General features: G+C 39.8%; 1 protein-coding gene across 2 annotated transcripts in view; it reads left to right on the top strand.

Moving 5' to 3' along the window:
• Positions 1 to 16,044, top strand: part of pde8a (phosphodiesterase 8A) — a 161,996-nt gene that overhangs the window by 111,366 nt on the left and 34,586 nt on the right. For both annotated transcript variants that reach the window (XM_062963228.1, XM_062963227.1), the window contains exons 3-8: positions 2,488 to 2,678; positions 4,096 to 4,152; positions 4,784 to 4,841; positions 7,048 to 7,136; positions 8,454 to 8,532; positions 8,896 to 9,033. In XM_062963228.1, the coding sequence (XP_062819298.1) occupies positions 2,488 to 2,678; positions 4,096 to 4,152; positions 4,784 to 4,841; positions 7,048 to 7,136; positions 8,454 to 8,532; positions 8,896 to 9,033 (612 nt within the window). The remainder of the gene's footprint in view (positions 1 to 2,487; positions 2,679 to 4,095; positions 4,153 to 4,783; positions 4,842 to 7,047; positions 7,137 to 8,453; positions 8,533 to 8,895; positions 9,034 to 16,044) is intronic.

Genomic DNA, 16,044 nt, shown 5'->3' with positions numbered 1-16,044 from the left:
CATTATTTGTATTTTTTAATTAATTTTATTGTAAGTTATCTTTTTATTTATTATATTTTATTATTTTCTTGTATTATTTTTAGTTATTTTCTGTTATTATGGTATTTTATTGTATTAATTTTTTAGTGTTTTTAATTATTTTTAGTGTTTTTAATTATTTTTTATTGGGTTGCTAGGAAACCAAGTTGGAGGAGCTTAACCTTCTAACTGGCAGCAATTGGATAAAGGCAATTATTCCTCTCCCTCTAATTAGGACTTTATTTTTCTTTTCTTTTTGTTGTATCAACCTAGAGCCGTGGATGATGGGTTGTGTTGTCAAATTTCGAGGTTGGGGGGCCTGTAGTTTTGTTGTTTTGTGGGTCGCCATGATGCCATCACTCTTTTATATATATAGACTTGTTGGGCCTACTCAAGATTAATAAAAGCTATCTGGAATCCAGCCTGTTCAGATTTATGTGGGAATAAACACCAAAACATACTTTGATTATTTTTTGATTGGAATATGTTTTAATGAATTTTAACTGTGAATTTTTAATACTATTCTTTTTAATTGTGTTTTAATGTTTTAAATTGTGCGGTCATACTTTTGATTGTAAGCTGCTTTAAGTCTTCTTCGGCAATGATAACATGGGGTATAAATAAACCTTAATAATAATAATAATAATAATAATAATAATAATAATAATAGGACAGGGATTTAGCACAGTATGTTAAACCACCTGTCGCACCTTAGGATAGCTTCACCTTGCTAAATACACCAGGCTGTACAACAGGTTGAAGTCTTTTGTAGTTTAATAGGAAATAGGAAATAAATAGTTCTTAAAAAGCAAATGTAAGTTCCAAAAGATACAGTAGAGTCTCACTTATCCAAGCCTCGCTTATCCAAGTTTCTGGATTATCCAAGCCATTTTTGTAGTCAATGTTTTCAATATATCATGATATTTTGGTGCTACATTCATAAATACAGTTATTACAACATAATATTACTGTGTATTGAACTGTTTTTTTCTGTCAAATTTGTTGTAAAACATGATGTTTTGGTACTTAATTTGTAAAATCATAACCTAATGTGATGTTTAATAGGCTTTTCCTTAATCCCTCCTTATTATCCAAGATATTCACTTATCCAAGCTTCTGCTGGCCCGTTTAGTTTAGATAAGTGAGACTCTACTGTAATAATAATAATAATAATAATAATAATAATAATAATAATAATAATAGGGCAGGGATTTAGCACAGTATGATAAACCACCTGTCGCACCTCAGGATAGCTTCACCTTGCTAAATACACCAGGCTGTACAACAGGTTGAAATCTTTTGTAGTTTAATAGGAAATAGAAAATAAATAGTTCTTAAAAAGCAAATGTAAGTTCCAAAAGATAGTTGCAAAACAAGGCTTTAAAGGATAATCCAAGAAACATAAAGCATAAAAGTCCCATGAACATGTACACACAAGGCTGCAAGATAATCCAGAAAAGCAAGAGCTTGCTTTGTGATTTGAGCGAGAAGTTGCTTTGACAAAGGTGTCTCTCTCAGCACACCGTTTTAATACCCTTTGCATAGCATGAAAGCATTTCTTTGGCCTCTGACCTCCCTCTTGTTTGCTATTCTAGCACTCCTGTGAATCCTGAATTCCAACAGGCCAGCTCGATCTAAAGATTCTGTTTCATCAAGGCCAGCTAGCTTGTTAGCATTAGTGTCTGTCTGCATGCTATCAGCCTGAGAGCTGTCCTCCTCCCTTCCTGACTCAATTTGCACCTGGCTAGCTTCAGTATCATCAACACCATTCCCTGCTGTGGGAAAGCCTCCCTGTTCCTCATCTTCCACAGCAGGAACACTCTGAACCTGAATCCCATAATTCCCATCAGAGTCATCTTGAACCTGAATCCCATCGTCTTGAACCTAAATCTCATAATCCCCATCAGAGTCACTCTGAGACTCTAGCTGAGTCACAACACTACCAGCTGCAATAAATTTTGTCAGTCGAGAGGTTGACAGTTCAAAGCCTGGGTCAGGGTGAGCTCCTGACCTTTAGTCCAGTTTCTGCCTACCTAGCGGTTTGAAAGCAAAATGTGAGTAGATAAATAGGGACTGCTTAAAAGTGAGGAGGTATTACTGCACACATAAGGAAATGCCAGTGTTTCGATCAAAAAATGAGGAAGTTATGAACAAAAGCTCTTCGGCAGGGAGATAGAACGACAACACCCTCTCCCCTCGAACTGCTAGGTGGGCAAAAGCTGGGCTGACAACGGGAGCTCACCCTGCCCATGGCTTGAAAACTCAGCCTTCCAGTTGGCAAGATCTTTTGTAGATAGCGGTTTAACCTACTTTGGTATAGCCATGGCCCTTTAGGGTGTTGTTTAGGCCTGCACATAGCTAATTCTAGAGATCTGCAAATGCTTACAGTTGTGAATAAACCTATATGTCTCTGTACCTACCTCTTGATTTAATTTATAATACTTTATATTTTATTTTTCCTTGGTCTAGGTACTTTTAGTCTTTGCCAAAGAAGACAACCAGAGCAATGGATTCTGCTGGGCTTGTGAGAAAGCAGGATTTCGGTGTAACATTGCAAAGACACCTGAATCTGCTGTTGAGTGCTTTCTGGAGAAACACCATGAAATCATCATTATTGATCACCGACATTCAAAACACTTTGATGCAGAAGCACTATGCAGGTGAGTCTTCACATCCACCTTCTGAATGTTCTCAAATACAATATTCACTAGCCCCATCTAGAAAGGAACTAAACTCAGAATATGGGAGTTGTAGTCCAAAACATCTGGAGAACGTGGGGTTATCTACACCTGGTCTAAGTTATAGAATTATTTATATGTTTTTTAAAGATCCCTAGGTTTCATACCATACTTGGACCATTGCAAAGGAAGGAAGGAACTGTACGATTCCCATATCCACAGAGAATATATATCTGAAACCATAGCAAATCCTATTGAAATGAAGGACTTCAGGTCCAACAATACCATAAACTCTATAGATAGTACTAGCTGTGCCCGGCCACGCGTTGCTGTGGCATTGTCTGGTGGTGTTGGTGAGAAATTGTTGAGGTAGTGGTGGTATTCCTTCTACCATGCAGGAGGACACAATCCAAGCACTCCTGACAGATGGCCATCCAGCCTCTACATAATAATGATGATGATGATGATGATGATGATGATGATGATGATGATGATAATAATAATAATAGAAGCATAGAATCCAAGAGTTTGGAGAGACCCCTAAGGGCCATCCAGCCCAACCCTTTCTACTATGCAGCAGGACACAATCCAAGCATTCACAACACATGGACAATGTATAAAAACTATACACTACTACACAGGGACATAGACCCTACAACAGACATTCAATACCACCACTACCTCAACAAGTTCTCACCAACACCACCGGACAACGCCACAGCAACGCGTGGCCGGGCACAGCTAGTAAGATTATAAATGGGTAATATAGCTGTGTGGAAGGGCCTTGAGTCTACACTGCCATATAATCTAGTTAAAATCAAATAATCTGTATCTTATAGGCAGTGTGGAAGAGGCCTGAGGCCTAACTCTGCCTGTCCCCTGGGCTGAGTGGGTTTCTGGGAGACCAAGTGGGTGGAGCTTAGCCCTCTAACTAGCAGCAATTGGATAAAAACAATTATTCCTTTCCCTCTAATTAGGACTTTATTTTTCTTTTCTTTTTGTTGTATCAACCTAGAGGCGTGGATGATGGGTTGTGTTGTCAAATTTTGAGGTTGGGGGGGCCTGTAGTTTTGTTGTTTTGTCCGGTGCCCTGATTCCATCACTCTTTTATATATATAGATAGTATCGAGTGCAAAACTTGTGTCTTTCCACGTATTTTGGACTTCAGCACTCAGTATTCCTGGCCATTGGACAAGCTGGCTCTAGATTGTGTTTGAGTTTGGAAAACATAGCATTTTATACTATAATTCCCAATATCCATAATGCCAAGAAAATGTGTTGAATCTTGTGTTTGTTTGCTTGATTTAATATATTGTTAGGAGTCTGATTTTTTAATTGATTTTTCAAGGACATTGCCGCACTTATTAACTTATTTTCATTTCTTTTTTTTTCTTTCTAGGTCCATTAGAACAACAAAGCCGTCCGAAAACACTGTTATTATCGGTGTCGTGCGAAGGTAAATGAGAAATATCATAATGTTCCCAAGTAAAATAATAAATGAATGCAAAGTCCATGATTGCAACAACCCTGTAATCCTGAAATAATGGTTTGTCCCCTATGATTTTAAAAAAAAATCCATGCAAATGTTAGTTGGCAGTGTAGCTACTGAGTTCGAAGGGTGTGGCTGCTACATATAGAATTTCAAAATCATTTTATTGATAATCTGAAGCAAATTAGTTTATTGAAGAAAAAAGAGGGAGTCGGTGCTTCCTTTAGGTTCTGTGTAGGAAAAAAACACAGTCTACCCTAAAATAGCATTTCTGCACAGAAATTGATGTTTCCTTTCCCAAAGAATGCATTTTGAAGTGCAAGGATTATCATCAGCCCAGGATCAAATAATCTGAATATTTTCAAATATTCTTTCCACCCCAGTGCGTGTCAATATGACTAACTGAGGTAGAGCCGTTTTTCATCTCATGTCTTACTATTGTGTTGTTTTTGTCCTGTTTTAAGGTGGTGATGTTGGTGGTTTAAGTCACAGTGGGTTTGTTCAAGAGGGTTGTAGAGATATATTTTAATTGTGATGGTGATGGTGATGTTGATATTAATCTGTGCCATCTTGCGATTCTTCCTTTTCTGTTATCAAGACATGCAGATCGTGAAGAATCCTCAATATTACCCTTCCTTTCTGCTGGCTTCACAAGAGTAAGTATATTTATTTATTTCGATCTTTTTACTAGTCTCAGAATCTGGGAGATAGCAAGACTGATAGCAGTGCTGTGACATTCCATACCACTATTTAGTAAACTTCATCTGTCTAACTCAGTGGTTCCCAACCTTTTTTTGACCAGGGACCACTTTTCAACATTAATACCAAAAGGGTTTTGAAACTGTTTTTGCTCAACTTTAGATTCAGAAAATTGCATTGGATAGATCACATCAGCTCTAGTTTCTGCAACAGCTCCCCCTGTGGCCGGAATCATGAAGCTGGAAAAATGTTAAAAATGCCTCTGAGTCTGTCTAATGTATGTTGTTTGTCTGTTGGCATTGAATGTTTGCCATATATGTGTTCATTGTAATCCGCCCTGAGTCCCCTTCGGGGTGAGAAGGGTGGAATATAAATACTGTAAATAAATAAATAAATAAATATGCCATCCAGTAGTCGCCATCTGCTCGCCTGCAAAAAAACGTATTTAATAATCTAGAGCAGGGGTCCCCAAACTAAGGCCCAGGGGCCAGATGCGTCCGTCCAAGGTAATTTACCTGGCCCTCGCCCTCATTTATAATATAATATTTTTATATCCGTTTTAATAATATAATATATTGTATATACATATAATACTGATAATAATATTATCATTTTATACAATACAATACTAACAATAATATCATATAATAATATTAATTATATGTTATATATTACATATAATATTACAGTATAGTGGTATAGTTCAATATAGTAATATATAATGCAAATATTGTGCTATGCTAATAATATAATATATTGTATGTACATACAGCTGCTCTGAGTTCCCTTCGGGGTGAGAAGGGTGGGATATAAATGTAGTAAGTAAATGTAGTAAATGAATAAATAATTTTGGACTTAGGCTCGCCCAAAGTCTGAAATGACTTGAAGACACACAACAACAACAATCCTAATTAACCTGACTATCTCATTGGCCAGAAGCAGGCCCACACTTCCTATTGAAATCCTCATAGGTTTATGTTGGTTAAAATTATTTTCATTTTTAAATATTGTATTGTTCTTTCATTGTTATTGTTGTTGTTTTGCACTACATATAAGATAAGTGCAGTGTGCATAGGAATTGGTTCGTTTTTTTTCCCCCAAATGATAATTCGGCCCCTCAACAGTCTGAAGGATTGTGGACCGGCCCTCTGCTTTAAAAGTTTGAGAACCCCTGATCTAGAGCTGATGTGGTCTATCCAATGCAATTTTCTGACTCAGCACCCCAAATAACCCCAGGAACAGGCCTAAAAACGAAGACACCAAGGCACCTTCATTTCCGGTTGCCAAATAGAACGGAGCCGCTTAGAGGGAGGGAGGGAGGGAGGAGGAGGAGAGGCAGCAGTCAGGAGGCTTGTTGTCGTGCCTGGCTTTCATGGATAGTTAGCCACATCCCCATTGCCTCGGCACTATAAGAGGGTTTCACAAAACCAGTCGCTCTCATCGCAATGGTGTAGTAACGATGAGATTGCGGATCATATTTTAGTTTTTGGGGACCACTGGTGGTCCATGAACCACAGGTTGAGAACCACTGCTTTGAAGCAAATGTGGATGTTGCAATTAGCAAGCTTGAATAGCATTGAGTAGCCATGAAGCTGCATAGTCAACAGGCCTAAAAACAAATATACTAAGGTGCCCCTGCTTCCAGGAATCACATCGAATGGCTCCACTCGGGGAGGGAAGAGGAGGAGGAGAAGCAGCAGTCAGGAGGCTTGTTGAGTCTTCCGTGGGTAGTCAGCCTCTCCCCTCCTGACATCCCCATTGCCTTGGCACTAAGAGGGTTTCATGAGACCAGTTACTCTTGTTGCAACGGTGTAGTAACAGTGAGGTCACAGAACATATTTTAGTTCTTGGGGACCACTGGTGGTTCACGGGCCACAGGCTGGGAACCACTGGTCTAACTTTATAATAATATAATTTTAATAATTTTATTCTTATACCCCACCCCATCTCCCCGAAGGGACTCGGGGCGGCTTACATTACTTTAGCACACAATTATTTGTGGTTTAAATGGCATGATTTAAATGGTGGTTTAAATGGTGGGGAATCTATTAGCACATCACAAGTAATTCTTACATTTTTGAATCCTACAGTTGTTGGGAGATACATAGGCAAAAGAATCATTCTAACTTTTTATTTATTTTGTGTGTGTCCTTATTAATATAGAGATATGTAGAAAATTCTAATATCATGGCCTGTTACAACGAACTCATTCAGCTGGAATTTGGAGAAGTACAGACACAATTTAAATTAAGGTAAGCCTATCTCACTTTGCAATTAAATTTAGAAGCTCTAGAATGAATACTGTATATACTCGAGTATAAGCCTAGTTTTTCAGCCCTTTTTTTAAGACTGAAAAAGCCCCTCTCGGCTTATACTCGGGTGAGGGTCCTGGTTGGCTTATATTTGGGTCAGCTTATACTCGAGAATATATGGTACATTTTTTCTTTTTCTCTATTATTATTGGTATTATTACATTTATTATTTTTCTCTATTATTGTTGCTACTATTACATTTATTTTACTCTATTTTTATTGTTATTAATAATAGATTTATTATTTCACTCTGATCTTATTATTATTTTATTTATTTTACTCTATTTATTATTACATGTATTAATTTCCTGTATTTATTATTATTATTATTATTATTATTATTATTGTTATTATTATTATTATTATTACATGTATTATTTTACTCTATCTATATATATAAAAGGGTAATGAAATTTCGGCCTAGAACAAAACAACAAAACTACACATCCCAGAAACACTAAACTTGGCAACACAACCCTTCATCCATGCCTCTACGTTCATACAACAAAAAGAAAAGAAAAATAAAGTCCTAATTAGAGGGAGAGGAAGAATTGTTTTTATCCAATTGCTGCCAGTTAGAAAGCTAAGCTCCGCCCACCTGGTCTCCTAGCAACCTACTCAGCCCAACAGATGGCCACCCAGCCTCTCAGTAGTAGTAGTAATAATAATAATAATAATAATAATAATAATAATAATAATAATAATAAATAATACAATCCTAAGGTTAGCAGATACCCCTAAGGATCATCCAGTTCAACTTCCTTATATCATGCAGGAGGACACAATCCAACCACTCCTCACAGATGGCCATCCAATATCTGCACAATAATAATACACATCGAATCATAGCATCAGACAGTTAGGAGACACCCCTAAAGGCCATCCAGTCCAACCCAATTCTGCCATGCAGGACACAATCCAAGCACTCCCAACAGATGACCACCCAGCCTCTCAATACTACTACTACTACTAATAACAACAACAACAACAACAACATACAATCCTAAGGTTTGGAGTGACCCCTAAGGATCATCCAGATCAACTTCCTTCTACCACGCAGGAGGACACAATCCAAGCACTCCTGACAGATGGCCATCCAGCCTCAACAAGTTCTCACCAACACCACCAGACAACGCCACAGCAACGCGTGGCTGGGCACAGCTAGTTATTATTAAAAGGATACATAAACACATTTACATTGAAGATCCTTTTGCCCAAGTCTCACGAGTCTGCTTCTTGTTTCCCTTTCGTTTTCAGGGCTTGTAATTCAATATTTACAGCACTGGAGAAAAGTCAAGAAGCCATTGAGATTACAAGTGAAGACCATGTAATACAGGTTTGTTCTGCTCATTTGTATGAGTGTCAGTTGTTCATTTTTTTTTCGTGGATTTGTATAACTTAGTTCCAGTTCACAGCATTATTTCCCCACTGTACATTTGTGTGTGTGTGTGTGGTTATCTGTAATGAAAATCTTGGTTTTATTGATTCGGTGCATATTTTCCATTGTTAATCTGTAATAAAAGAACTCATCATAAGCACTTACTGGTTTAAGTAGAGAACAGTTAGTAGCATAGCCTTTGTGCTTATAAAGAAACCTGCTTACCTACAGAATTTGATGGGTTTTTTTATATTTAACTCAAGAGTTACAAAGACACTGGCTTTTTTGTTTCACTGGAATGTTTCTTTTCTACTTTCACAGTATGTCAACCCTGCATTTGAAACAATGATGGGCTATCAAAAAGGAGAATTAATAGGAAAGGAACTAACAGAAGTGCCTACAAATGAAAAAAAAGCTGATTTCCTTGACACTATTAATTCTTGCATCAAGATTGAAAAGGTAAGCACGTGCCTTTGCAATTTTGTACTTACTTTAACGTTAATGGTGAATTAGTGGATCAATGTGTTCTCGAAGGCTTTCATGGACGGAATAACTGGGTTACTGTGAGTTTTCTGGGCTGTGTGTCCATGTTCCAGAAGCATTCTCTCCTGAAATTCCACCCACATCTATGGCAGGCATCCTCAGAGGTTATGAGGTCTGTTGGAAACTAGGCAAGTGAAACTAGACAAGAAACAACCAAGGCCAGCTAACACCTCCCAACAAAAGATTCCCTCAGGCAAGCAGCAGCCAGGCTTGGAATCTGCAAGGTCATTCAATGCTAATCAAGCTGGCCATTTGCACCATTCACACTTGCCTCACTCTGGACATATCACAGCTATATAAACCCCACTTGCCTAGTTTCCAACAGAGCTTACAACCTCTGAGGAGGCCTGCCACAGATGTGGGTGAAATGTCAGGAGAGAATGCTTCTGGATGGCAAGGTCAAGCTAGCACTGGGGCTACAAAAGACATGCTCAAATCAGTGCCAAGCTCTCCAACGGCATTCAACATAATAATAATAAATGCAACTGACTATGGAACGGCTTTAGGCTATGATTTTTGGATGGCGCGATTTTCATTGATTGTAAGGTTTTAATGTCATGGTATGAATTTTAATTTAAACTTATGTTGATATGTGTTTGGAAGGCATTGAACAAGTGCCTGTGTAAGCCATGTTGAGTCCCCTCCAGGGTGGAAAAAAGCGGGGTACAAATGGGGTAAATACATAATAAATAGTGCAGCCTGTTGCGGTTTATGCGGAACATAGTCCATCAAAGACACAGAGGAAAGAGGAAACATAAATTTACTCTTATTCAGCAGAGTCAAAAACATAGACGTGTGGCATTGCATCAAAAATAAATCCTACAGAGTAACAAAACTTATATAGTCTTGTATGCATCACATAAACGCAGAGCACATGGCAGTGTGAAGTCAAGATAATCCAGTTCAAAGCAGATAATATAAGATTATAAATGGGTTATATAGCTGTGTGGAAGGGCCTTGAGTCTACACTGCCATATAATCCAGTTAAAATCTGATAATCTGTATTTTATAGGCAGTGTGGAAGAGGCCTAAGTGAGGCCTGACTCTGTCTGTCCCCTGGGCTGAGTGGGTTGCTAGGAGACCAAGTGGGCAGAGCTTAGCCTTCTAACTGGCAGCAATTGGATAAAAACAATTATTCCTCTCTCTCTAATTAGGACTTTATTTTTCTTTTCTTTTTTTGTATGAACGTAGAGGCATGGATGAGGGGTTGTGCTGCCAAGTTTAGTGTTTCTGGGATGTGTAGTTTTGTTGTTTTGTCCTAGGCCGAAATTTCATTACCCTTTTATAGATAGATAGATTATTGTATTTTATATTGTGTATTTTATCCTGTTGTATTTTATTGTATGTTGTTGGGCTTGGCCCCATGTGACCCGCCCCGAGTCCCTTCTGGGGGATGGGGCGGGATATAAAAATAAATTTATTATTATTATTATTATTTTATTATGATACAGCAAACAAGATAGATATGCTGGATTTCGTTTCACAAAATCACAAGTCGAACACTTCCCAAGTGCCTAGGACTGTGTGATGTATTTTCGGATGATGCGTGCAGATCCCAGTAGGGTGGCCTTTTGCAGTTGGCAGATCATAATTTTGTCAATGTCTGTTGTTTCCAAATGCCGGCTGAGATCTTTTGGCACAGAACCCAATGTGCCGATCACCACCGGGACCACCTGCACTGGTTTCTGCCAGAGTCTTTGAAGTTCAGTCTTGAGGTCCTGATAGCGGCTGAGTTTTTCTTGTTGATTTTCGTCAATGCGACTGTCACCTGGGATGGCGACATCAATGATCCAGACCTTTTTATTTTCCACAACTGTGATGTCTGGTGTGTTGTGTTCCAGAACTTTGTCAGTCTGGATTCGGAAGTCCCACAGTATCTTTGCGTGCTCATTTTCCAATACTTTTGCAGGTTTGTGATCCCACTAGTTCTTTACTGCTGATACTTGATGGCATAAGTTCCAATGAATCATTTGGGCCACATAGTTGTGTCTCTGTTTGTAGTCTGTCTGCGCGATTTTCTTACAGCAGCTGAGGATATGATCAATGGTTTTGTCAGCTTCCTTGCACAGTCTGCATTTTGGGTCATCTTGATGCTTTTCAGTATACGTTAACACAGCCCAAAATCCTCAACAAGGCTGTATGTTCAGGGTGGATTGTTGTACAGTGCCTCGGTCAGCAAAATGTCATTGCTGTCATCTCAGAGGAAGAAAGCAGTCATTGTCATGCTGGCACAAAACAGCAAGACGGAGGGATGCCACTTCAAAGACACGCACACGTCACAGTGTACGTTTGGCCCTGTATGAGTCAGTTGCGGTGATGGGTGCCACGTTAAGAAGCACAAAGATGTTGACGCTCCATTTGGGGAAGATGCTACAATTAATCACAAGGACGACGCAGTTCTAGGCATTAATGCAAAGGAGGAATGACTCATGGAGTGTATATATCAAAGCCACGATCTGGAAAGGAAACACTTTGGTTGCCATTTGCATCTGGCCATGAACATGAGTGCCTAGGAGTGTGTATGAATGTGTTAAAATCGTGGTTGTTTTGCACCAGGAAAAGGATATTTGATAAAACCGATGCCAGAGAGGCAGTAATAAAAAGCAATATTTATTATTGTGTTGTCGAAGGCTTTCATGGCCGGGATCACTGGGGTGTTGTGAGTTTTCCAGGCTGTATGGCCATGTTCCAGAAGCATTTCCTCCTGACGTTTCACCCTCACAACCTCTGGGGATGCCTGCCATAAATCACTGGGTTGTTGTGAGTTTTCCGGGCTGTATGGCCATGTTCCAGAAGCATTTCTTCCTGACGTTTCGCCCTTACAACCTCTGAGGATGCCTGCCATAGATCACTGGGTTGTTGTGAGTTTTCCAGGCTGTATAGTCATGTTCCAGAAGCATTTCCTCCTGATGTTTCGCCCTCACAACCTCTGAGGATGCCTGCCATAGATCACTGGGTTGTTGTGAGTTTTCCGGGCTGTATGGCCATGTTACAGAAGCATTTCCTCCTGACGTTTCGCCCTCACAACATCACAACCTTTGAGGATGCCTGCCATAGATCACTGGGTTGTTGTGAGTTTTCCAGGCTGTATGGCCATGTTCCAGAAGCATTTCCTCCTGACGTTTCGCCCTCACAATCTCTGAGAATGCCTGCCATATATCACTGGGTTGTTGTGAGTTTTCCAGGCTGTATAGTCATGTTCCAGAAGCATTTCCTCCTGATGTTTCGCCCTTACAACCTCTGAGGATGCCTGCCATAGATCACTGGGTTGTTGTGAGTTTTCCAGGCTGTATAGTCATGTTCCAGAAGCATTTCCTCCTGATGTTTCGCCCTCACAACCTCTGAGGATGCCTGCCATAGATCACTGGGTTGTTGTGAGTTTTCCAGGCTGTATAGTCATGTTCCAGAAGCATTCTCTCCTGACATTTCGCCCTCACAACCTCTGAGGATGCCTGCCATAGATCACTGGGTTGTTGTGAGTTTTCTGGGCTGTATGTCCATGTTCCAGAAGCATTTCCTCCTGACGTTTCGCCCTCACAACATCACAACCTTTGAGGATGCCTGCCATAGATCACTGGGTTGTTGTGAGTTTTCCAGGTTGTATGGCCATGTTCCAGAAGCATTTCCTCCTGATGTTTCGCCCTCACAACCTCTGGGGATGCCTGCCATAGATCACTGGGTTGTTGTGAGTTTTCTGGGCTGTATGTCCATGTTCCAGAAGCATTTCATCCTGACGTTTCACCCTCACAACATCACAACCTTTGAGGATGCCTGCCATAGATCACTGGGTTGTTGTGAGTTTTCCAGGTTGTATGGCCATGTTCCAGAAGCATTTCCTCCTGATGTTTCGCCCTCACAACCTCTGGGGATGCCTGCCATAAATCACTGGGTTGTTGTGAGTTTTCCGGGCTGTATGGCCATGTTACAGAAGCATTTCCTCCTGACGTTTCGCCCTCACAACATCACAACCTTTGAGGATGCCTGCCATAGATCACTGGGTTGTTGTGAGTTTTCCAGGCTGTATGGCCATGCTCCATAAGCATTTTCTCCTGACGTTTCGCCCTCACAACCTCTGGGGATGCCTGCCATAGATCACTGGGTTGTTGTGAGTTTTCTGGGCTGTATGTCCATGTTCCAGAAGCATTTCCTCCTGACGTTTCGCCCTCACAACATCACAACCTTTGAGGATGCCTGCCATAGATCACTGGGTTGTTGTGAGTTTTCCAGGCTGTATGGCCATGTTCCAGAAGCATTTCCTCCTGACGTTTCGCCCTCACAACCTGTGGGGATGCCTGTCATAGATCACCGGGTTGTTGTGAGTTTTCCAAGCTGTATGGTCATGTTCCAGAAGCATTCTCTCCTGACATTTCGCCCTCACAATCTCTGAGGATGCCTGCCATAGATCACTGGGTTGTCGTGAGTTTTCCAAGCTGTATGGTCATGTTCCAGAAGCATTCTCTCCTGACATTTCACCCTCACAACCTCACAACCTGTGGGGATGCCTGCCATAGATCACTGGGTTGTTGTGAGTTTTCCAAGCTGTATGGTCATGTTCCAGAAGCATTCTCTCCTGACATTTCGCCCTCACAATCTCTGAGGATGCCTGCCATAGATCACTGGGTTGTCGTGAGTTTTCCAAGCTGTATGGTCATGTTCCAGAAGCATTCTCTCCTGACATTTCACCCTCACAACCTCACAACCTGTGGGGATGCCTGCCATAGATCACTGGGTTGTTGTGAGTTTTCCAGGCTGTATGGTCATGTTCCAGAAGCATTCTCTCCTGACATTTCGCCCTCACAATCTCAGAGGATGCCTGCCATAGATGTGGGCAAAACATCGGGAGAAAATGCTTCTGGAACATGACCATACAGCCCAGAAAACTCACAACAACACAGTCTTTATTATTGTCTCTGTGTTATTTGTCTTATTTACTATATACATATATTATTCAAAACATTTTTGGACTATCCGAATTCCTTAACTGGAATGGCTACTACCCTTCCCGGCTGGTGGATGCTGGGAGTTACAATCTAGAGTTTGCTTTACTTAAAAACAAAACTAATGCAAGAAAAGAAAATTAGGGGTCTTAAACATGCCACACCTTTGATCCTCTATCTTTCTCCAAAACCTAATAAAATATCTCCTGAAGGAGTGAGTGGTGGATTAATACTTCTCAAGTGTCTGTCTAAATATAGCTCTCGTCCACATGAAACAAAGCAACTAATATAGACCCTGCTCTTGGGCTCATGATCAAAGAAAAGATCACGATAGCATAGGAATAACAAGAAACGGCAGCAGATCAGTAAGAGTGGAGATGAAAGTGCTCTTTGTGTGCTTTTACAATCTGGGCATTAATGAACTCTAATGCTGGTTGTTTATTTGTTTGTCATCTGTCACATTTTATGCAGACTTTAATGAGTCTACTCTACTTCATTATAACTTGCTTAGACATTTTCTAATGCAAATAACTACTGTGAATAACAGGAAAGACGTGGACAAAAAAGGCAAATAAAATTGATATTTAGCATGCATTATCAAGAACGATTGTAATGCTCATATCTAATTATCATGCGCAGAAAGCAGGGCCAGTCCCAGACATTTCTGTCGCGGAGTCGGAAGAGTTTCTTGCGTTTACCCCAAACAAAGCACACGGTATTCAAAGCAACCCATGAGGCACCAGATTCCACAGCTCTCTTGATCACTCACATTTTGAAATAATAAATTAAAAAGAGTCAATTTCCTCCTCCTCCGTGATACCCAAGATCTGTACCGACTTGTTCTGCATTAAAGCTAAAGCTGGTTCTCTTTGAAATATAGCCTGAATAACAATCTCTAAGTACCGTATATACTAGAGTATAAGCCGACCCGAATATAAGCCGAGGCACTTAATTTTACCACAAAAAAAAAAAAACTGGGAAAACATTGACTCCGGTATAAGCCAAGGGTGGTACATTTCAGAAATAAAAATAGATACCAATAAAATTACATTAATTGAGGCATCAGTAGTTTAAATGTTTTTGAATATTTACATCAAGCTCAAATTTATTTATGAGGGCGGGGCTGTGGCGCAGCTGGCTAGTAACCAGCTGCAATAAATCACTACTGACCGAGAGGTCATGAGTTCGAAGCCCGGGTCGGGTTAAGCCCCCGACCATTAAATAGCCCGGCTTGCTGTTGACCTATGCAGCCCCGAAAGACAGTTGCACCTGTCAGTTAGGGAAATTTAGGTCTGCTTTATGCGGGAGGCTAATTTAACTAATTTACAACATCATAAAACTGCCAGCAAAACACGAGGAAAGGAATGAGGAAGTACAGCCACTAGTGGACAGTGAAGCAACAGCTCCCCCTGTGGCCGGAATCGTGAAGCTGGAAAAAAATGTTAAATGCCTCTGTGTCTGTCTATATATGTTGTTTGTCTGTTGGCATCGAATGTTTGCCATATATGTGTTCATTGTAATCCGCCCTGAGTCCCCTTCGGGGTGAGAAGGGCGGAATATAAATACTGTAAATAAATAAAATAAATAAATTTAAGATACGACTGTCCAACTCTGATCAAATCATTTTTCTCATCTTCTTCAATGTAAAGGTGCTTATGTATCCTTTTCATAATAATAGAGTAAAATAATACATGTAATAATAATAATAATTAATACAGGAAAATAATAAAAGTAATAATAAATAGAGTAAAATAATGCAATAATAATAATAGTAAGATCAGAGTGAAATAATAAATGTATTAATAATAATAATAAAAATAGAGTAAAATAAATGTAATAGTAGCAACAATAATCAAGAAAAATAATAAATGTACCATATATTCTCAAGTATAAGCTGACCCAAATATAAGCCAACCAGGACCCTCACCCGAGTATAAGCTGAGAGTTGTCTGCATGCTGTAATATTCTGAGTGTCGTTCTTATTTGCCCT

This window comes from Anolis carolinensis, unplaced genomic scaffold (genome assembly GCF_035594765.1).
Source record: "Anolis carolinensis isolate JA03-04 unplaced genomic scaffold, rAnoCar3.1.pri scaffold_11, whole genome shotgun sequence".
Taxonomy (NCBI): Eukaryota; Metazoa; Chordata; class Lepidosauria; order Squamata; family Dactyloidae; genus Anolis; species Anolis carolinensis.
The sequence above is the reverse complement of the archived record's forward strand: the minus strand, read 5'-3'. Positions and strand labels throughout refer to the sequence as shown.